This window comes from Tachysurus fulvidraco, chromosome 5 (genome assembly GCF_022655615.1).
Source record: "Tachysurus fulvidraco isolate hzauxx_2018 chromosome 5, HZAU_PFXX_2.0, whole genome shotgun sequence".
Classification (NCBI taxonomy): Eukaryota; Metazoa; Chordata; class Actinopteri; order Siluriformes; family Bagridae; genus Tachysurus; species Tachysurus fulvidraco.
Window position 1 is genome coordinate 15,772,893 of NC_062522.1, and position 22,704 is coordinate 15,795,596.

Sequence of the window (22,704 nt, forward strand, 5' to 3'; positions counted from 1 at the left end):
CGGCTTCTTCAACTAAAAAGTAAAATATAACAATATTTAATATTTTACACATCGGCCTACATTAGACCACTGTAGCTATAAAGTAAGCTCAAAGCTTATAGCCCCATTCCCTGGTGCTACTCACCTCGAGGCGTTGCCTCTGGCTCCGGGACACAGGCTTAGCATACAGTTAAATTTCCTGACAAGTCTTCTGGCCTGGTCGTACACGGCGTTTCTTTCCTCCGCTTGAAACATCTTCAGGGACTTAAAACGGACACAAAAATGTTCCAAGCTTGTGGGTGACGCTGATGGACATTTTCTCGTTTAGCAGCTGCGTTGCCAGTGCCTGAATTTAAACCATGTACTCCGGATCACCACGTTGGGACTCGCAGTGTTTCTTCAGTTTAAAAAACCAAAGCATGACCAGTTGAATAGTTGGATACTTATCACCCTCCATCTCTTCACTCGCAGTTTTAAAAGGCAACAAAAACTCAGTAACTGTTTTCAACACATCCAGCTGAATGCCATCAATTCTGTGGAGCTAATCTTTCTCCTTCAAGGCCTGTTGGATTTCATGGTACTGTTTACTGACTGACTGCATCATCACTTTACTATTCCATCGGGTTTCGCATTCCTGCATCACAGTGTGTGGGAGCTGTACCACAGTCTCGGATTTTTCCTGGTATCTCACAAGGCGTTTGCACTTCTCAATGGTATCACTCACGTCACGCATGTATGTTGGTTCTCTTTTATATCAAACGTTTGTTTGAGAACGATGTTAATGACATGGGCTGTGCATGGCATCCACTTGTAGCTGCGAAGAGCAGCTTTTATGTTTGCACCCTGGACAGTTACAAACATTACTTTTGATGAGCGAGCAGGGTCAATGCCAAAGTCATGCAGCTCCTTAGTGATTTGGTTGTGGATGTCTTTTTGAGAGTAGAATTAAATTCAGCTTTGGTAATGACACGGCTCTCCAATTTCCAGTCGGCAAACAGTTTGCCTGTGAGGGAGTACACTGCTGGCATCCACACGTACGTAACGTGAACCAATGTTAATTAGACACTGGGCTACGGTATGAAATCCATCTCCAGATACTATGTCAAAGGGCCGCAGATCTTGACAGCACAATTCAACACAAGCGTCTGTAACCTCGGACTTGACATGCTGGAAGTGCCCGTTTTGTGGCTCTCGTATTTGTATATTTTTTCACACGAGTTTCACTTAACGTAGCTGATACTGCTGTTGTCTCCTGCTGCAACAATTTCTGAGAACTGGTCCCAAACTTTAGATTTTGCAGATTGACCTTCTTTTCTTCGGATTTTGTAAATTCCCCACCTTAATTTCACTCGCACTTTGTCTTCCATTTTAATTATCTTTTTTATTGTTGTGGCTGTGGCGGAAGCTGATTGGTGCTTTCATGACACGAGCCCAAGATTTGGGGTCATCATGCAAGTTACGTTGCTACGTAGGCCTACACATTGTAACCTTATCAAAGAATCACATAAAATATAAAAATATATATTCCAAAATATTTCAACATGTTTTTTTATATTTTGCTTTTAATGACTCACCCCAAAATGCCCCGCAGTAAAGTGACAATTTTTTTACCCGCCCCAACCCGACCATGGGGTCACCCGCGGGTTATGAAACGACCCGCGCATCACTAGGGATAGGACACTAAGTTACTGTGATCACTGTGCTTACAATTTAGAGGATGCTGCCCTCTAGTGGTGTCATTGTGAATTTCCTGGGGCTGCTGTAAAAGTAAACATCCTGCTATGGTCATACCACTGAAACATTTTTAATCAAGGTAATTCTTTAGGACGATGTTAATAAAATTCTACAAACAATACACAGCATTTACATTGGTTAGCCATAACATTAAAACCACTGAGAGGGGATGTGAATAACGGGACAGTTGTGGCCTAATGGTTAGAGAGTCTGACTCGTAACCCGAAGGTTGTGGGTTCAAGTCTCGGGCCGGCCACGACTCAGGTGCCCTTGAGCAAGGCAACGAATCCCCCCAACTGCTCCCCGGGCGCCACAGCATAAATGGCTGCTCACTGTGTTCATGGTGTGTGTGTGTTCACTGCTGTGTGTGTGCGCACTTTGGATGGGTTAAATGCAGAGAACGAATTCTGAGTATGGGTCACCATACTTAGCCGTATGTCAGGTCACTATAACAATCTATCTACAATGGTAGCTGTAAGGAGTTTTCTGTATTTTAGCCAGCAAATAAGCAGTCACTTCTTGAAGTTGATGCATCTGTGGATAAACCGGTACAAAGAGACGTTACTTTGCAACTTAATTTAAGGTTTTGCTGGCAATGTCTTGGTGCTATATACCACAACACATCTTCAAAATTTTTTGTAGAGTCCCGTCAGCTCTATTGGTGATACCATGGAGGCCATACACAATATTAAGCATGTTGTTTTAATGTTATGGCTGTTCAGTGTATATGCAAGCAATTCTCTTTTAAAGTATAAGTCAAATATATGACACGAGCAGATAAAAACAAAATGAACCAAAATAAAATATTTTTTCCCCATTTTGTTCCCTACTGTTTTCTGAATGAGTGGTTAATCCCATGCATTGACAGGCATTTAGGCCATGCCCTGACAAAGTAGTGTAATCAGCAACTTCTGAGCAATGTTTTCACATGTTGTACCTTCGCATTTTAGCTTCAGGTATCCAACATTGGTTTCCTTAACTTCTCTACCAGGTAGCCTAAACTATTCTTTCTCATTTTCTTTCTGTAATCATACAGCTGAATGTGTGCATAGAATGTGTGTTATTCCATTATGTTGTTTTATTATAATTTTTTTTAAATTATTTTATTAATCTTTTTTTCTGTTTTCTTTCATGTTTAAAGTTTTATGAGTAAACATGTGTCTGCATACATGTCTTTTTCTGCACACTAATTTTAAATCTGACTAGATTTAATAGAATTGATCTGTTTTTTCTATAAATTCCATGAGAATTCATGGGTATTTTGCCAGTGAAAAAGTTTGCAAATTCTGTAACCAGTTAATCAACTGTCCTATACCGTAATCTATTTGACTTTAAAATGAGGGAAACTTAAAAGCACTTTAGAATGTCGCTCTGGATAAGGGGGTCTGATAAATGCTGTAAATGTAAAATATGGCCTGACTACATCAGACCTTAATGTGCTTGAGAACGTGAAGTGCTTAAGACTACAAATTCAGAGTGAGGAGCTGATCCATCAGATTCTGTGGTAAGATTGCAAAGAAATGAATTTACTGGTGAAATTATTTATGCTGTCTCAGCTATATTTTCTGTAATATGATAGTCAGGTGTAGTCATACAGTTTAGGGTTTGTATAATAAGTAGGGTATGGGTGTAACACAAACTCTACAGTTCAGGTGACAAGATTCACTGCTTTTTATTTAGGTATTTATTTAGGTAAAGTTAGTGAATTTACTTCTGTTTATATAATTTGTTTTTAACTCTTTGGACACCTGGAATTATACATGGTTTTAGTCCAATAAAAAGAAATGCCTGGTGCTTTTACTGTTATATTAGATTAAGAACACATGATGGTTTAGCGAATTCAGAAAGATGTGTTGTCCATTAATCTAGAATACCAGCTTGACCATTGTTTATTGTTCACATAACTAAATAACTATTAACCCTGATGTTTTTTTTTTTAAGATTCAGCAAAATGTTGGGTTAATATTATCTTTCATGTGGGTTATGCAAGAATGAAAAACTTTTATTTGAAAAACATTCTATAATTATAAAAACATGTCAAACATTTTTGAAGTAAAATTGGTGTCTACTAAGGATTATCATTAAACATTATCATTAAACATTATCATGGATTTTACAATTTCTAAATACAACCATGTACTATTATTATAAAAGGATATGGACATAACCAAGCAAAATCATTCCAAATTTGGAAAAAATAAACAAAAACAACAAAAATAATTTTTAGAGAGCAATTACTGTCGAATATGTTCATGTTAATTCACTTCACTACATTTGAGATCGGACAGAGACTCAGAGGATTGTGCAAGTGCAGGTAAGCATGGTGTTTAGTAATCATCAAACAGAATATCTGAGAGCAAAATGACATCAAAAACATCGGCTGAGCAACGATCGAAAGCCAGAAACAAAGGCTTGATACTTGACAGTAGCTGAGCAAATTTGCTCTAATAACACTTGAAATAAAACCAAACACACACATGAAAATAGAACTGAGAATATGGAAAGGAGTGATGTAGTGCTACAGGTTATGTGGCTGGGTGTGGATGTGTATATAAAGGATTAAAGCAGAATATATCATATCCATATGCAGCTTATTTGCAGGCCAAAGATGTTCAAGTACTTGGACTGCATTAGATAGAATGTGTAAATCTGTGTACTGCTTATTCCTTATTGTCAGGAAAGGTATATGGGATAAAAGCAAGTGCAGATATTTTAACAAATAAACAAAACAAATGGAACTTTAAAAACAAGAATCATTAACATAAATCAGCAAACATATCAGCAGTAACATGTCAACAAACAACAGCAATAAAAGCTTGCCAGCCAAATACTGAATGACCAGAAGTTTAAACAGGGCTATTAACAAGTCATAACAAGACACAAGTGAGTGATTAGTGAAACTTTTAATAAGCCGGGGCGGATGACATAGTTCCTTTAGAACTACCGTAACACTTATAAAAAAACTCAATGTTTAAACTCAGGACTGAACCTCGGGCCACAAAGCTGTGAAATTCATACCTAAAAACATTTTTTATAAACAGGATAATATATATTTTTATATATTCTGGCTGTCTTTGTATTTACTTTTTTGTGCTTATCTATGTTTTATTTAAAATAATTTGATTTTAATGTCAGACAGACTTATCTCTAAATGTGCTACATCAATAATATTTTATTTTCTAACAATTTGTTCTGTTTTTCATTTGTGTCCCTGTCTTAGCAATGCTAAAAATATGACTTTATCTCCTTACAGTGATATGGAAATATATAACAATCCAGAGAAGGCCTTGTCTTTAACAGAGTCAAACACAGTTGATACATTGGGGAAAATTAAGGATAGAGGCCAATGGTCAAGTAAAGTTGAATTTCTTCTGGCAGTTGCTGGACAAATCGTTGGCCTAGGAAATGTTTGGAGGTTTCCTTACATGTGCTACAAGAATGGAGGTGGTAGGTTTTCAGAATGAACATGGTATTTCTTGAAGATGATTAACATATTCAAATAATTAAAAAATCAGTAAGTCATACTTTTGTTGAGATTGAAATAATTGTATTCAGTAATGCCTCAGTGTATAACACAGGTAAATTTGGATTAATGATTTCAATGATAACTGGGACTAGTTTCAGAACTTCAAATTAAAATTTAAATGCAAGTTTTATTAGTCACCCAAACTACATGTGCTTTTTTAAATTTTTCGATAAATGTAGAAAAATAGACCCGATGTCCCTGTGCCCTATATTCCGGACCTATTGCTTTTCCCCATGCTAGTAATAGTTTCATCATTGTATAAAATTGTTTATTCATAAACATTCTATAATTATAAACGTTTTCTAATTAAAGGTTTATCTATTTGCTCTGTCTTATTTAAGACATAGAGCAAACATTACTGCACAGTTTCAGCTCTGCTTCTGATGTTTTTTCTTTTTTAAGCATGACCTACTTCCACATAATTAACAGCAATTAATTTCTATGGTAAAGGTAGATAAATTATTTAGCTTATTTTCTGATTATAGTATACTGAAATATATATTATATTATGCTTCTGTAAATATAATTTTTTGGGTCCCTATTGTCAAAATAGTCTCTGTCTTCCTCAGGAGTGTTTCTAATACCATATTTGATCTTCTTGTTTGCCTGTGGCATTCCACTGTTTCTCCTGGAGATATCATTGGGTCAATATACCAGTCAGGGTGGCATCACCTGCTGGAGGAAAATTTGCCCTTTGTTTCAAGGTGAGCCTTTACGTTTTTAATGTAAAATAATGTACCTGTTTAATGTAAAATAATATACCTTTTAATGGAAAAGTGTTTTCCAAAGGAAACTAATATTTGATAAAAAGAAAAAGCAAATTCCTGGTCAGATTTCAGAGACTTTTTTTTTTTTTTTTTTAAAGTTGTGTTTTATTTATCTACAGGATTGGGGTATGGAACCATGGTGGTCCTGTTGTATTCCTCTATCTACTACATTATCATTATGGCCTGGGCATTCTTCTATCTCTTTTCTTCTTTTAGTACTGAGTTACCATGGGCTAGCTGCAACAATTCCTGGAACACTGGTACACATTTATATTATTAATACAAACCACACACACACACAAAAAAAATCAGCTTTATACATTATAATGACTATGTAAATGTGCTGATTTAGAACTTCTTCTTATAATAATTCTAATATAACTTCTCTCCTTAACAGAACTTTGTGTTGAATTTGATAAAAAGAAGGATTTTAACAACTTGACTATACCAGAAAATGCAACTTCACCAGTTAATGAGTTCTGGGAGTAAGCTTTTATACTGTGTTTTCAATAAATTGTATTATTACATGCATCAGAGGGTTATTGCCTAAATATGGCTTATGTTTCCAGGAGAAGAGTGCTAAATCTCACTGGCAATGTACATGAGCTGGGCAGTATAAGGTGGGAGCTGGCTGCGTGTCTCCTCTTGTCTTGGATCATCTGCTACTTCTGTGTTTGGAAGGGAGTGAAGTCTACAGGCAAGGTGAGAGCCTCATGACACATATTCATAAAGTATTGATGATGGACTTAAAAGATTATGGATGTCCTTAATTCAAGGCAAAATCTTTTTCTGGGCTTGAATGAACAGAATTTTTCTTTCTCAGGTGGTCTATTTCACTGCTACCTTTCCTTATGTTATGTTGATGGTGCTTTTGGTGAATGGGCTCATGTTGCCGGGAGCTGCTGATGGTATCAGGTTTTACCTCTACCCAGATTTTACGCGTCTCAAAGACCCACAGGTAAAAATATAAAGAAATACAGGATCTTGCATTAGAATTTTCTGTGTTGTAGCGTTCCAAATACAGTTTATTTATTTTTATTAATACACGTTTTTATATATTGATGAATACAAATGATGTAAATGTATGTACTGTACTGTTTCAGTATACTTACTTCCCACTTACTGTAATTTATCAATCACAGTTTTAGCTTAATTGGTTCAATTAAGAGTCTGCTGTAGTTTCAGTATCATACTACAGATGCTTGTTGAGTAATTTTTCATTCCTGGTACTGTATGTAGGTGTGGATGGATGCTGGAACTCAAATTTTTTACTCTTATGCTCTCTGCATGGGCTGCCTCACTGCTCTCGGAAGCTACAACAAGTACAACAACAACTTATACAAGTGAGGGAAATCAGCTAATTTCAGGAAAGGGTACTGCAGGGCCAGGGTTGTGCACACACACACACACACACACACACACACACACACACACACACACACACACACATGTTCTTATTAATTAATTATTGATTTAAATGTTAGATGTTGTGTTGATATGATAATGAGTACATGAAAATTGATTTATAAATATCTATTATAAAATATATATATTTTAACTAAAAATGTGAATTTTAACTAAAAAATGTGTGTAAATGTGAAATTTATATTTTTCAAATGATCACAAGCCCAAAGACAGAGGGGTACCAGAGCTGTTAGCTTCATTGTTCAATTCCTTTACAAAATGTTTACACATAACCAGACAAATTTATTGCTCTTTGTATCTTTGATTTGCAGAGACTGTATTTGTCTGTGCCTGTTGAACAGTGGGACCAGTTTTGTGGCTGGCTTTGCCATCTTCTCTGTGCTGGGCTTCATGGCTTATGAGCAGGAGACAGATATATCAACAGTAGCAGAGTCAGGTGACTGAATATAGAACTTATCTGCTTCAACTATTTCCATCTAATTCATATACCCAGGAAGTCTGATGTTTTGGACATTTACAGGTGTCATCTATATATGATTAATTTTGTTTCGATTTCCCAGGTCCAGGGTTGGCCTTTATTGCATACCCCAGGGCAGTAGCGATGATGCCTGCTCCACAACTATGGGCCATTTGTTTTTTCTTGATGATAATTTTGCTAGGCTTAGACACTGAGGTCAGCAGAAAAAAAAATAATTAAATGCACTCTTCACTGATCTTAATTACTATCCATATTTTAATCTTTAAGGCTTGTGATGTGAGTCTAATTTTTTATATATCTTTTCTGTCAACCCCTCTGTTTAGTTTGTGGGCCTGGAGACATTTATGACAGCTATAACTGACCTGTACCCCTCTTACTTACTCCGTGATTATCGGCGTGAACTCATCCTGCTCTTTATCTGTGTTGGGAGTTTCCTCATTGGGCTGGTTATGGTAACAGAGGTCATTATCCTTTCTTCACCATCCTAAATACAATATCATTTGCACTCTATTATCATTGCTGAAAATGTGAGCTATAGTAAAATCCATAGAATCCTAGAATTATTCATCTAAAAAACATATTACATAGATACTGAAATAAAAACCTTTCTGGTCATCTTGAATTATATTCTGACTCTTAGTTTCATTCTCTAGGGTGGCTTGTATATTTTCCAGCTGTTTGATTACTATTGTTGCAGTGGGATGACACTTCTTTTATTCGCCATTCTGCAGTCAGTGTGTATAGGATGGGTGTATGGTGAGTTCTCCACATAAAGCGTTTACAATTTGAAATAGTTCTGGCTGCAGAATCAGTTTCCATAAGGTGAGTGTATAGTGAATAGAATAATGATAATGTCAACATATTATTAATTTTTTATAGGGGCTGATAGCCTGTATGATAACATTGAGGACATGATTGGTTATCAACCATGGTTCTTAATAAAGTACTCTTGGAAATACATCACTCCTCTAGTCTGTACTGTAAGTACCTGAAAATGTGTTTTGACTTTTGCTTACTTTAAATAAAACTCAACACATCTGCTACTGATAATAGATGCAGAGTTAGGGTTAGGGTTAGGGTTAGGGTTAGGGTTAGTGTTAGGGTTAGGCTACATTTTGTGATCATGGCTTCATGTACATATAACTCAATACACAGCATTAACAGGTATATGTATATCGCACTTATTATAACCAGGGAAAACACAAGTTATATCATGAGGCCAACAGCACAGGGTCATGTAAAGTTTTCCTTTCTCATGTTCATGTTTCCCTCTATTTCCCTCCAATGCACACATTTATTAAAAATAAAGCAATGTAGCATCATAGCATTCTTCATAACTGTCACGATGTGACACGGTGAAACAAAAGGCAAGAGAGGATCCAAATGCAGATAGGACTTTACTGGACAAAAACAAGAAATAAACATACAGGCAGGCAAAACAGATCAGGACACGGAACAGGAACAGAGAACAACATGAACCAAACACCTACAACGACCAACACCAGGGAAGTGAACAGACAGAGTAGATATAGTGGACAGGAGCCAATAACAAAGCAGAGACGATTAGAGACAAAGACAAGACACCTGGGGAAGAGATGGAATGTGATTAGTGTCCATGGTGAGCAATGAGTGGGCGGAGCAAAACAATTAATACCAGGGAGAGACAGCAGACAGAAACAAGGGGAAAACACAGACAGACACATTACAGAGCCCCCCCCCTACGAGCGGCTTCCAGACGCTCCCAAGTCCACAAAACCCAGTTCAGGCGGGTGGAGCGAAGGCGCAACCAGGGTGGGAGGGCGGGTCGGGTTCGTGTAGTGGTGGCGCCCGCTGAGCAGGAGGCCGGGGTGGCGCCGGCCAAGCCGGAGGCCAGGGCGGCGCCGGCAGAGCAGGAGGCCAGGGCGGCGCCGGCAGAGCAGGAGGCCAGGGCGCAGCCGGCAGAGCAGGAGGCCAGGGCGGCGTCGGGTGAACAGGAGGCCAGGGCGGAGCCGGCAGAGCAGGAGGCCAGGGCGCAGCCGGCAGAGCAGGAGGCCAGGGCGCAGCCGGCAGAGCAGGAGGCCAGGGCGGTGTCGGGTGAACAGGAGGCCAGGGCGGCGCCGGCAGGGCAGGAGGCCAGGGCGGCGCCGGCAGGGCAGGAGGCCAGGGCGGAGCCGGCAGGGCAGGAGGCCAGGGCGGCGCCGGCAGAGCAGGAGGCCAGGGCGGCGCCGGCAGAGCAGGAGGCCAGGGCGGCGCCGGCAGAGCAGGAGGCCAGGGCGGCGCCGGGTGAACAGGGGGCCAGGGCGGAGCCGACAAAGCAGGAGGCCAGGGCGGAGCCGGTAGAACAGGAGGCCAGGGTGGTGCCGGAGGCAGAGCCAGAGACCAGAGCAGGACCGGAGACCAGGGTGGTGCAGGAGGCAGAGCCTCCTGCTCTGCCGGCGCCGCCCTGGCCTCCGGCTTGGCTGGCGTCACCCCGGCCTCCTGCTCAGCGGGCGCCACCACTATACGAACCCGACCCGCCCTCCCACCCTGGTTGCGCCTTCGCTCCACCCGCCTGAACTGGGTTTTGTGGACGGGAGCGTCTGGAAGCCGCTCGTAGGGGGGGGGGGGGGGGTAGGGGGGGGGGCTCTGTAATATGTCACTAATCACATTCCATCTCTTCCCCAGGTGTCTTGTCTTTGTCTCTAATCGTCTCTGCTTTGTTATTGGCTCCTGTCCACTATATCTACTCTGTCTGTTCACTTCCCGGTTGTTGGTCGTTGCGTGTTTGTGTTTGTGTTTGTGTTTGTATCTGTATCTGTATCTGGTCTGTGCCGTTCTCTGTTCCTGTTCAGTGTCCCGATCTGTTTTGCCTGCCTTCTGTTTGTTTGTGTTTTGTTTATTAAATCCTTAAAACTGCACTTGGATCCTCAATCGCCTCTGTTTCACCGTGTCACATTGTGACAATAACACTGACCACCTATTTTATTGTTCAATTTGTCTGTTGGCTTTTCCAGTCCTATGTCAGACATCAAAGAACACTGTTTAACACAGGTGAAAACTATTTAAAAAGCAGGCATACAAGTCCTAGTACAAACAGGCAAAACTAGACAAAAAGCAAGAATCCAGAAACAGAAAATGAAAATAGAAAAAAAAAACAATACAACTATAACTACAACTATAAATAAAACTATACAAGTAATTACTTCACAGGGAGTCAGTGCTGTGAAGGTGCAATAGTTTGAGTGTGTGTTATTGTATTTTTGACAGTGGCTCTATTTGTTGTTGTTGGAAATTAAGTCCAACTCTAATTCTGCTATTGAGATGACACCCTATGGCAAGTGAGAAAACTGGTATAGGATAGAATGATTAAGTTATTATCATGTTTGGTTAGGCAACCTGCTGTGATTCTCACTTGTTTTAATCAATGCCATTATATGTTTAAAAATATATGTTAAAAAAACAAAAACTAAAATTTGAACAGGACAAAACATGTGCTACAGAATATAGCAGATGTAATGAACACTGAGTAGGATCCATATGTGAAGAATGAAGAAAGAGCAAACAAAATCCAAAACGGTAACAATAGAGCATAAATAAAGGGCAGGCAAAGAGTTTAGCAATAATGAAATCAGTCTGCAATGCAAAAAATCCGATAAAATCAAAACAAAATATAGCACAAATTCAAAATACAGAAAACAGGTCAAGACCAGAGAACACAGGCAAGACCAGAGCAACACAGGCAAGACCAGAGCAAATAACAAACGGCTTGGTAACGCAGGGTTAAGTTGATGATATTTTGTGCGTAATGTAGTGTGAGCATGGTTTATATACTCGTAAATATGGAAGTAGAGGCCGAAAAACATCGAAATCCGGAAGTGGCTAGAATTCCAGCGAGGGTTCTCTCTAGGGTTTGTGCTCTTGTTACAGCAGACTGGTTAATTGGGAAGTCTAATAATCTCATACATTTACAGAGTTATAGATAATATGGGTATGAATTTAAAAGTATATATTTTTCTTTAGGGTACATTTGTCTTCTCTCTGGTGAAATTCACTCCTCTGAAGTTTAACAATATAATTGAATACCCCTGGTGGGGCTATGCTATTGGCTGGTACTTCACACTCTCTTCAACGCTCCTGGTTCCTCTTTGGATGATCTATGCTCTCCTTATGTCCAGTGGCTCATTAGGGCAGGTATGTTCACTAAATGATTAAGCCTCCTATACTCTTATCTGACATATCCAATGAAATCGATTGCTTATTGTTTTCCTCATACTTACTGATTGTAACGTCTATCCTTTGACCATCTATAGAGATTGCACGTTCTCTGCACCCCGGAAAGAAAATTTCCCCGCAAAAACTACCCAGGTCCTATTGGCTTAACAGCTGTACCAATAAGGCAAGCAGATCTTTGAAGTGAAAGCACAGTCGTTGATTTAGGGCACTTGTCCACTGTGGGGGAACTATTTGTCTCCTTCTACATAAATTTTACACTCAGGCTTTTTTAAGCAATTTCATGCTAAATTTTAAATATTATATTTTAAGCTTCTATGTGTAAACAAGACCAGATAAACCCAATGAATGGAATTATGTTTTTGTTTTTGCTAAAGAAAAATGTAGGCCAATACTAGATCAAATCATCACTCCATACATAAAGTATATTTTTGATGGATTGACAGTAGAGGCAATGTTTCATTTCTAGAATTGCTTGATTTACGACAGTGTAATAGCCAATGCTTGTAAACTAATTTCTCTGTGTTCTTACAAGAATTGCCTCCAGAATCACTGATAAAGATAAGCACAATAAAAACGTGTTTAGCATCTTCTTTTCTCTCACTGTTCACTAAAAAGGAAGCTAACTCTTACTGAGATAACATTGTTGAAGCAAACTTTTTTCTAAAAAACCTTGTCACAATTGTTGCCATTCATATAATTTCTCATAAAAAAATACAAATGACAATTATTCAACTTTTGACAGCAACGCTACATCTCTGCTAAGATTGTGCTCTGGATTAAAGGGTTTTTAACATGGATTGAATATTTGTACTCGACTATAACATTGTACACCTCCAAAAATTAGCTAAAATAGATGGCAAAATAAACTCAAAATGCGATAGGTGTGAACAAGCCACTGCTGATCTCTTGCACTCATTCTGGACATGCATAAAGTTGACTCAGTTTGAAATCCATTTTTGAGACTTTGGTAACTATTTTGAACCATGAATCTTTGTCCACTAAAACCTTCCTCTTTGAGTGCCATTTCTGCAGTAATTCCTGAAGGTGTAACCAAGACCTGAATCTGGATAATTGTATGCATTGAGCTGTGGTCATGTGATCTATGTGACTATAATCATATTATGGTTGTTGATGCCAGAACGCTGGTTTGGGTCTTTCAGAATCTGCTGATCTACTGGGATTTTCACACGCAACCATCTTTAGAGGTGATACAGAATGGTGCAAAAAACAAAAACAAAAAACCATTACTGAAGCCATTGGTCTGTATCTTCATTTTACTACTGCAATTCAATTCAAGTTTTCAATTCAAGTTAATTTGTATAGAGCTTTTTACAATTTACATTGTCACAAAGCAGCTTTACAGAACATTAACATAGAACAAAAGGTTAATATAAAGATTAATATTAAACAAAAATTCAAGATCAATATTAGATATATTTAAATGTGTTTGTATTTATCCCCAATGAGCAAGTCTGAGGTTACTCAGGCAGCAGCAGTAGCAAGGAAAAACTCCCTTGAATGGAAGGAAGAAACCTTGAGAGGAACCAGACTCAGAAGGGAACCCATCCTTATATGGGTGACACTGGGGGCGTGATTATAAATATACAGTCTGACATATGTTGTAATGATGCAAAAGACCACATGGAGTTGGCATCTCCTCATTAGTATAGCAAAGTCTAACTGGAGCTGGTAGATCTCTAGATGCCTCAGGATTCTCACAGAGTCGGCCCCATCTCAGTGGAGGTCCAAAATCTTCATTGCACGGAAGACAATCGGAGCTGGTACAATGTCTGGATGCCTCGGGACAGGTGGAAAGAGAGAATCAGTGGAGAGGGATTAATGAAGCTGCTGTTCATAATATTAGAAAGATGATAATGTGCATTTGGTCTAATGTAATAGAGCACAATATTATGGGATGTATTATGTGTACGCCTGACTAAAGTGACTAAAGTGACTAAAGTGACTGACTGAAATCACAAAACTCAGGAGTCCTGGTAGTTTCCAGAATATCTAAGTCTACTAAAGGCGTTAGAGCATTTTCGTATTTAGCTCCCAAACCTTGGAATAGTCTTCCTGATAGTGTCCGAGGCTCAGACACACTTTCCCAGTTTTGAATCTACATTTCATAATCTACAAACTGGGAAAGTGTGTCTATACTAAAGAGGAGATGCCAACTCCATGTGGTCTTTTGCATCATTACAACATATGTCAGACTGTATATTTATAATCACACCCTCATTGATTAAAAGGACGTCACATACCAGTGGAATTCTCTCATCTATACAATGAGTGAAAAAGCTGAGGATATTCTGAGCTCACTGCAGTTGACAGATGAAAATGAAAAAGACTTTGATGAGGTAAAAAAGGCATTTTATGGACATTTTATAGGCGTGCATAATGTAATATATGAATGAGCCAAGTTTAATAAAAGATTAAACATCTTTTATCAAGATGTCGGCGAATCTGCAGAAAACTTTATTACCTCAGTCCATACGCTAGCTGAACATTGCAAATATGGCATCTTACGTGAGGAAATGATCTGAGATAGGATTGTGGTTGGCATACGTGATGCTAAATTGTCTGAGAAACTGCAGCTCAACCCAAATTTGTATTTAGCTACAGCTATAGTTCAAGTGAGGCAGCACGAGGAAGTAAAAAAGCAACAAGCTGTTCTGCGGTCAGCTGATTCGCCAGGACAAATAGAGGCACTTTCAACGTGGAAGCCCAAATCACGAAACCATGGTATCAGTTTCTTCTAATGGATTAGTGTTGGAAAAAATCTTGATATGTGCTCTTATTATATGAACTATTACAATTGATGTTGTAGGACATATGGGTGTAGGCCAGATATTGTAATAGTGTTGAGCTATATGAGTTATATGATTATAATATATGTGTATATGTGTGTATGTATGTATGTATGTGTATATATATATATATATATATATATATATATATAGTGTTAACAGAGATAAGGTGGTTTATTGAAGTTATAAAACTCAGTACTCAGAACTCTGAGAATTTGAGAAAAACAAGAAAAAAGGGAACCTGTCCTTTAGGAGAGAACAGAGGAACTAAGGCTTAAAAATAAAAATGCATGTGCAGGCCCAGTCTGGACAAACAAGACAGACTGAGATCATAGTCTAGCAAACTTAAGGAGTCAGCATAAACAGATCTCCACATATATGCAAAACAACATTATAAAATGCAAAAGCTTAGCTTAAGTAATAATGCAGTACTTCTACTAATCAGATAAAAAACCTAATCGTAAGTCGAATACTGCTAATATATAATCCAGTTGATTTGGAACCTGATGTTACTGTAATCAAGAAACTCATATCCTAAAATATGATCATAAAACGTTGTATGTCATAATCATATCCTAAATCAGAACTCCTATACCATAGGTGATTGTAGGTGATAGAGTATCATCATTGATCATTTTATATGTAGAGATGTGATTAATGTAGGTATTAATATAGGTGGATATCTCATACATAGGTTTTTGTGTATGTCACGGTTGTCGTATTCATGTGTATGTATGTGTATACGTATATAGGCGTATGATCAGTGGAAATCATATACAGACAAAACATAGAAAAAGATTGGGAGATTGGTCCACGAGACATTTCTTCTGTGTGATATGTGACAGGGAAGAGTACAAGAAGTTCTCTGGAGCACTTTTTTAACAACGCAGCATGTTTTTTAATAATAAGGCAGAAGTACTGCAACAGAAAAAAACAAAAGGCCGGGGGGGGGGGGGGTATATAGAGGTGCCAGGGTATATATTGAGGAGATTCCTTTGGAGGGGGCGCTCTTGCTCCTGCTTGCTTGCTTTTTTGTGTTTGAACTCTTTTGGGTGGTATGGGGATGCACTGTTGGGGTTTTTTCTTTGATACTTTCGACTTAGAAGTTTTTTCCTCCTTGAGCTCAATGGAAGCAGTGGCTGATCAGCACCAATAAAGAGTTTTGCTCATTCTCATCCAGGTCTGGAAAGTTTTCTTATTATTCAAATTCAAATAGTATTAAGTACAAAGTTTAAAGTGTGATTAATTAATTGGTATTAAAATATTAATAAGTATTATTATGTATTAGTAATTAAGTATTTATTGTATTACTTAATTAGCATTAAGTGTAATTATTTTAGTATTAAGTGTGAAAGACTATTATTGACTATTAATTTGGCTGTAATGCACCCCTGGGATATGTCCACATGGAGGGTGGCTCTCCAAAAATTTCCGACATATTTAATGGTGGCGAGCCAGCCAGGAGGTGTCTTGACACAAAAACAGACAGATGGTGAGTGGAGACCTGTTGTTTTCATTTCTAGAAGGTTGACTAAAACTGAATCAAGATATGCTCAAATAGAAAAGGAGGCTTTAGCTGTGACCTGGGCATGTGATCGCTTGCGAGGATACTTACCTGTACATGTAAGTGGACTGGATTTTACCAAAAGAACTGACCACAAGCCACTCAAAACACTTCTAAAGTCCAGAGCATTGGATGACCTCCCGCCAAGGATTATCAGATTCAGACTCAGGCTGCTCAGATTTAATTTCAACATCATCCATGTCCCAGGTAAAAACCTGATAACAACTGACACCCTGTCCAGCGCGCCTCTTCCAGCCACAGCTACAGAGGCAGAGATAGACATGGAAAGAGAATGCAAAGCTTATCTGGACAGTGTAGTAGACAGTTTGCCAGCCACACCGACAAAGCTGGAACAGATTAAGAGTGCACAAACTTCAGATGACATCTGCAAATGTCTCAGCCGGTACATTGCAAATGGCTGACCGAGACACAGACGAGATGTGCATGAGCAGCTGCTATCCTGCTGGCCCAATCGGTCAGTCTTGCATAAAGGAAGAGGACTGCTCATGAAAGGAGAGAGACTTATAATCCCTGAATGCATGAGACCTGACATCCTGCAGAGACTGCACCAGGGGCATCAAGGTATCAACAAATGTCTAGCTAGAGCCAGAGAATCAGTCTGGTCAGATCAGCAATAAGCAAATGGTTGAGAGATGCGAGATTTGTGCACGTGAAGCTCAAATACCAGCTGAGCCTCTCCTCACGACTGAACTCCCAAGCAGACCATGGGAGAGAGTCACGGCTGATCTTTTCCAATGGCAGAATGGGAACTATTTTGTCATGATAGACTATTTCTCTATATTGAAGTTATTGAAGTAAAACAGACCATTGCCAGATTTAAAGCTGTGTTTGCCAGATACGGATGTCTAGAAGTGCTGGTCACGGACAATGGTCCTCAGTTCTCCTGCAATGAATTCGCTCAATTTGCACAGGACTATGACTTTACCCAAGCAGACAAGCAGTCCCTGTTACCCCCACAGCAACGGGGAGGCGGAAGGGGCCGTCGGAAGGGGCCGTCGGAACTGTGAAGTCCCTTTTGGCGAAAGAGGGAGATTTCCACAAAGCTCTGCTGGCCTACAGAGCCACTCCATTAGCGCATGGGAGCTCCCCAGCACAAAAGGATATAGCGCTGAAACTGCAACAGGAACAAACATTCAATCGCAGACACCGTACTCAAACACTACCACCTCTCCAGCCAGGACAGCATGTATGGATCAAACCTGCAAGCACAAACGGGACAGTTGTTAATACTGCAACTACATCACGTTCTTATGAGGTAGAGACCCCGGATGGAAGACGGCTGCGACGCAACCATTCACATCTCAGGAATGTTCCAGTGCCTCTTGCACCAGGTGAAATGATAATGTCTAGGTCAGGGAGGCTGTCTAAGACTCCTGGCTAGACCTTTGAACATGAAACGCATGCATATACACCACAGAGTAAAAGAAGAGAAAAAGAGTCCTAATTTTCTGTTGGTAAAGTTAAATGTTTATTAGGAAATACATGTTTGATGTATTGACGTTTGCATTAACTTTAAGATTAAGTTTACAAAAATTGCTACAGTGAAGTAAAAGGTCTTCTGTTAGTTTCTCTGGTTACACTTTTAAGTTAAAGAAAGGTTTTGAAGGAATTTGTAAAGTTCTAAAATATGTGAGCTAAATAATGGAGTAGCTATACTGTCAAATGTATCCTACTATGTTAAAGTTCTGTTAAAACAAGTATAATTTGAGATAAAAGGAGGAGATGTGGAGGCAGGGTGTGGCCACCAGATGGGGCTAGAGGTCCAAGAGGTTATGCAACAAGTGTAGCAGAATAAGTGAAATGTTGTCTGATATTATGAAGTGAGTTGCATATAGAAGAACAATACAGCAGGTACATCCTATCCACTATCAGCCGCAACCATCCAAAAGTCCAGGTACGTTCAGGTGCAGATTGGCAGATCACACCAAATTTTAAATCAATTGGACTTTTAGTTCCTGAGAAACAGCAATTTGGACTCAGCTTTGCCCTCTAATAATGAACAAGTAATAAACACTTTTTCAAAAGTAGCAAATTATATAGTAGCAAATTTATAATGTTTTCCTCAACAAATGATTATAATGTTCTTCACTTCATCCAAAGATTAACAGTACTCAATCGTTCACATACTGACAAATAAATAAATTAATAATTAATTTATAACTGCAAAACTATACTTTGTTTTACTGAGGAGAATTTGTTTTACCTACTGCTGTGGAGTTGGAAAGGCTTCAGAGTTTTACAGCTTAAGCAAAGGATCAAAATGATTGAAATAATTACGTTTTTGTTGAAATAATTATGTTTAACGAACAATAAATGCTGTTCACTGTGATAGTCATACCCTATGTCCAGTCAGAACAAGCAACTGATATTCCGTAAGGACCTACCCATTCCACCTGAGTTGTGTTTTTCCTATTGTACATATAAGGCACATGCCTTATCCAGAGTTTTTTTTCTTTTAAATCTCATTGACACAACTTAGCAGCTTGCGGAAGCGCCCAGCAGTAGCAGCTTGGTTGTCCTGGGATTTGAAATCAAAACCTTCAAAGTATACCCATGTCTTAATTACTGAGCTCCAACTCCCCTGTTGTTTTTGAGTTTGTTGTTGTATTTTTGTGTTTTTGATTTCATTGGTGTGTATAATTTGTGTATGTTGTTGTGTTTTTGATTTTGCTGGTGTGTTTTGCACTTGAGGGGCAAAATACTAATTCAGAAGACCAATATAATAGTCAGATCAAATATAACAATCTTTGCCAATTTTCAGAAATCATGTACAGTCCAAAAAGGCAAGGATGATAAAATGTGCAAGAGTTTTACAGAAAACAAGCAGATAATAAACAACAGATTGGAACTTAAATGATGAACAACAAGCACTGATGCTGGCCTACAAAGCCAAAAATGGACCAGCTCCCTCTTACCTCAAAGCCCTCATCATTCCTCGCACTGCACCCCGCAACCTCCGATCTACCAGCACTGCACGACTGGTTCCACCATCTCTCAGGGTAAGAGGCAAGTATACTACAAGACTCTTCTCTGTTCTGGCACCAAGGTGGTGGAATGAACTTCCCCTAGAGGTCCGGACAGCTGAGTCACTGGCTATTTTCAAGAGGTGGTTGAAGACCTACTTACTCACGAAACACTTCAACTAGCACTTCTTTCCTTATCTTTTGCATTAAAAAAAAAAAAAAAGAAAAGAAAACTTTGAGACTTTTTCATTGTAACTTTGAACAAATGTTTTAAACTCATTTTATCTTAAGTATGTAACCTAGTGAACCAGCATTAATGTATTCAGTGTTAGAGATTTAAGCACTTATGTACATCGCTCTGGATAAGGGCGTCTGCCAAATGCTGTAAATATAAATGTAAATGTAAATGTTATTCACTGACAGCAATGAATATGACCATGTGCGTTACATAGTTACAGGACACTGTTACTGTGATCACTGTGCTTACAACTTAGAGGATGCTGCCCTCTGGTGGTGTCATTGTGAATTTTCTAGCAAGTGAGCAGTCACTTCTTGAAGTTTATTAGTTGCTAGGGCTGGGTGATATGGCCGAAAACTGTATCATGATATCAGTGTTATTATATATTATATATATTATATATATAAGTGTCGATATATATTGAACTTTTTATGACCCACTTAAAATAAGGACCAGGAGAAAAATATATTAAATTTAAACATTTTTATTTTAAGCTTAACCTTCCTCTTATAATAACCCCCTCAGTTATTAAGACAGAAATGTCAACAACCAGGAAATCTCAAATAAATAAAATTAAACATAAGTCTAAAGTCACAATGAACACATAACAATCTCAACATTTAAGGTGCAAAATGAAATAAAATGTAAGAAATGCTTAATAAAGTGTAATAAAATAGTGCAGAGTTAAATATAAACATAGAGAAACCTGAGAATTTAGTGCAAGTTTAGTGCTAGGAAGTTCACTAGCTGTTCACCTTCTGGTGAATAAAGTGTTTTAAAATATGTGCAGTGTTTTGTAAACATAAATAAAACTGAGGTAGACTGAGATACATCTGTAACATGAAAAACAAACCTGATACACTACAGTAACATTGTATGAAATATAAAACCTGCAGAAATATAAAAAAGTAACTCAATTTATTCTTACTGTAATCATACTTGAAGTTGAACTATTCAAGTATATTTTTGTAGACTTATAATTTGGGCTGTAGCTATCGAATATTTTAGTAATCGCGTATTCTACCAAAAATTTCATCGATTAATAAAATTTCATCGAGTAATCGGATAAAAATATTTTTGCTTAATTAAAGAGCAATATTAAACATACAAGAGTAAATAAGATGGGTCTCTTAAAATGAGTAACTAATTGGTTTCCTTTTTAGAAAAAATAACTTTTATTTTTTAAATGCATAGTATGCAATGCATACAACAATATTTTCCATCAAAAATAAACATTTAGATACCCATTGTTTCTCTGTCTGTACTTGTACTGTGAACAATGACAAAGTGACAAAGTACAAAGAATTAAGTACATTTAAGTGACATACATTCTGGGTTTTAAATGAACCCTTTTCTGAGATGCAAAAACAACAAAATAAATTATTTTCAAATTACTTTTTTAAAGTATCAAAACTAAGGCGTACATTAAAATAAATAGTAATAATAATACAAAAATACGGCCTTTAATGGACAGGAACTTGGACCTAGAGGCCATGCATGGTTTCACGCCGAGTGCTTTAAGCATATACATATATATTAATCAGTATATAAAAGTCTCTCTCTCTCTCAACGCGTGTTCTTTAAAAGTCTTTAAAGTAGCATGTGATTGCAACGAAAAAAGGTATCAATATGCTCAGAACTGAGGCTTCCCCTGCGCTTTGAAGAAATGTTTCCTGCTGCTGAAAACAGACGCTCTAATAGTGTCCCAAAACTTGGACATTTTCTGTCGTTTTCTCCTGTTTGTTTCTTCTCTTTGCTCATTGACATTGTTATCGCGCCCTCGAGGCTTCGAGGCAGAGGAATTTGCCTCAAACAATTTTTGTAATCGAGTTACTCGAGGAATCGTTTCAGCCCTAGTTATACTATACTAGCTGACTTTTCCTCTTTTATTTACAATTTCCTCGCTCGCTGCGGCGCTCATTTTCTGCTTATCAGTCGCCGGTTACTGAAGAGGAATCCAGCACCAGCACGAGACAACGATATGGCGCAACCAAACTTGATACTGTTACATGATTGGCTGTTAGTGTCACTCCCCAAGTTGCTAGGTTACCAGAGAATGAGCGCCTTTGTTCATACAACCAAACTTGCTTTGCAACTTCTGTTTTCTTTCGACGAAGAATAAAAAATATTGAACGTCTTATCGAGCACATTTTATATCGCTTTCGATCACGTGTCTATCGCGATACATATCGTTTTATCGCCCAGCTCTATTAGTAGGCCAGAGCTCTATTGGTGATACCAGGGAGGCCATACACAATATTAAGCAGGTTGTTTTAATGTTATGGCTGTTCAGTGTATATTCAAGCAATTCTCTTTTGAAGTATAAGTCAAATATATGACACAAGCACAGGGCTGTCAAGTGTCACGCATTGAGATTGATAGTCACGCATTTGGGTCTTTTGTCACGCTCTCCCGCCACACATTGTATTTGTCACACAGAAAAACTTACTATTTATCACATATTTAATATGCCTCAGCACCCAAAATGTATCTGTTCACACCACTGTCTCTATGGAACCAGGCAGGAATCAAGCTCATCTCCCCTGGAGTTCTAGATGAAACTGGACAGGTGTAAATGAACGTGGTTGTTCAAGCCACATATGTCAGTGCTATACTCCTCCCAAACGTAAGTACATCACTCGCAAGTGACTCACGAGTCGTGCATTACACCAGAAACAAATATGTTTTCTAACCAGCCCTGGCTAGCCCAGGTAGCCTTAACTACTCTTTCTCATATTTTCTTTCTGTAATCATACAATTGAATGTGTGCATAGAATGTGTTTTTTTCTATTATATTTTTTTTATTATATATATATATTTTTATTATTTTATTAATCTTTCTTTGTTACCTTTCATGTTTAAAGTTTTATGTGTAATCATGTGTCTGCATACATGTCTGTTTCTGCACACTAATTTTAGATCTGAAATTTAGATCTGTGTTTTCTCTAAATCCATTGAGAATTCATGGGTATTTTGCCAGTGAAAATGTTTGCAAATTCTGTAACCAGTTA

At 38.3% G+C, this 22,704-nt stretch overlaps 1 protein-coding gene across 2 annotated transcripts; it reads left to right on the plus strand.

The window, feature by feature from the left end:
• The first annotated feature begins 2,589 nt into the window (after positions 1–2,589).
• LOC113643117 (sodium- and chloride-dependent GABA transporter 2-like) lies at positions 2,590–12,685 on the plus strand. Of its 2 annotated transcripts, none has more exons than XM_027147181.2 (15): positions 2,590–2,704; positions 4,967–5,160; positions 5,809–5,943; positions 6,126–6,266; positions 6,404–6,491; positions 6,576–6,708; positions 6,830–6,964; positions 7,246–7,349; positions 7,743–7,867; positions 7,992–8,104; positions 8,233–8,370; positions 8,563–8,665; positions 8,789–8,889; positions 11,888–12,058; positions 12,178–12,685. In XM_027147181.2, the coding sequence occupies exons 2-15, from the start codon at positions 4,971–4,973 to the stop codon at positions 12,277–12,279; spliced, it is 1,779 nt and encodes a 592-aa protein (XP_027002982.1). In that variant the 5' UTR covers positions 2,590–2,704; positions 4,967–4,970; the 3' UTR covers positions 12,280–12,685. The 2 variants fall into 2 exon arrangements, with proteins under 2 accessions (XP_027002982.1, XP_027002984.1); XM_027147183.2 differs by having other exon boundaries at positions 7,773–7,867.
• The last annotated feature ends 10,019 nt before the right edge of the window (positions 12,686–22,704 follow it).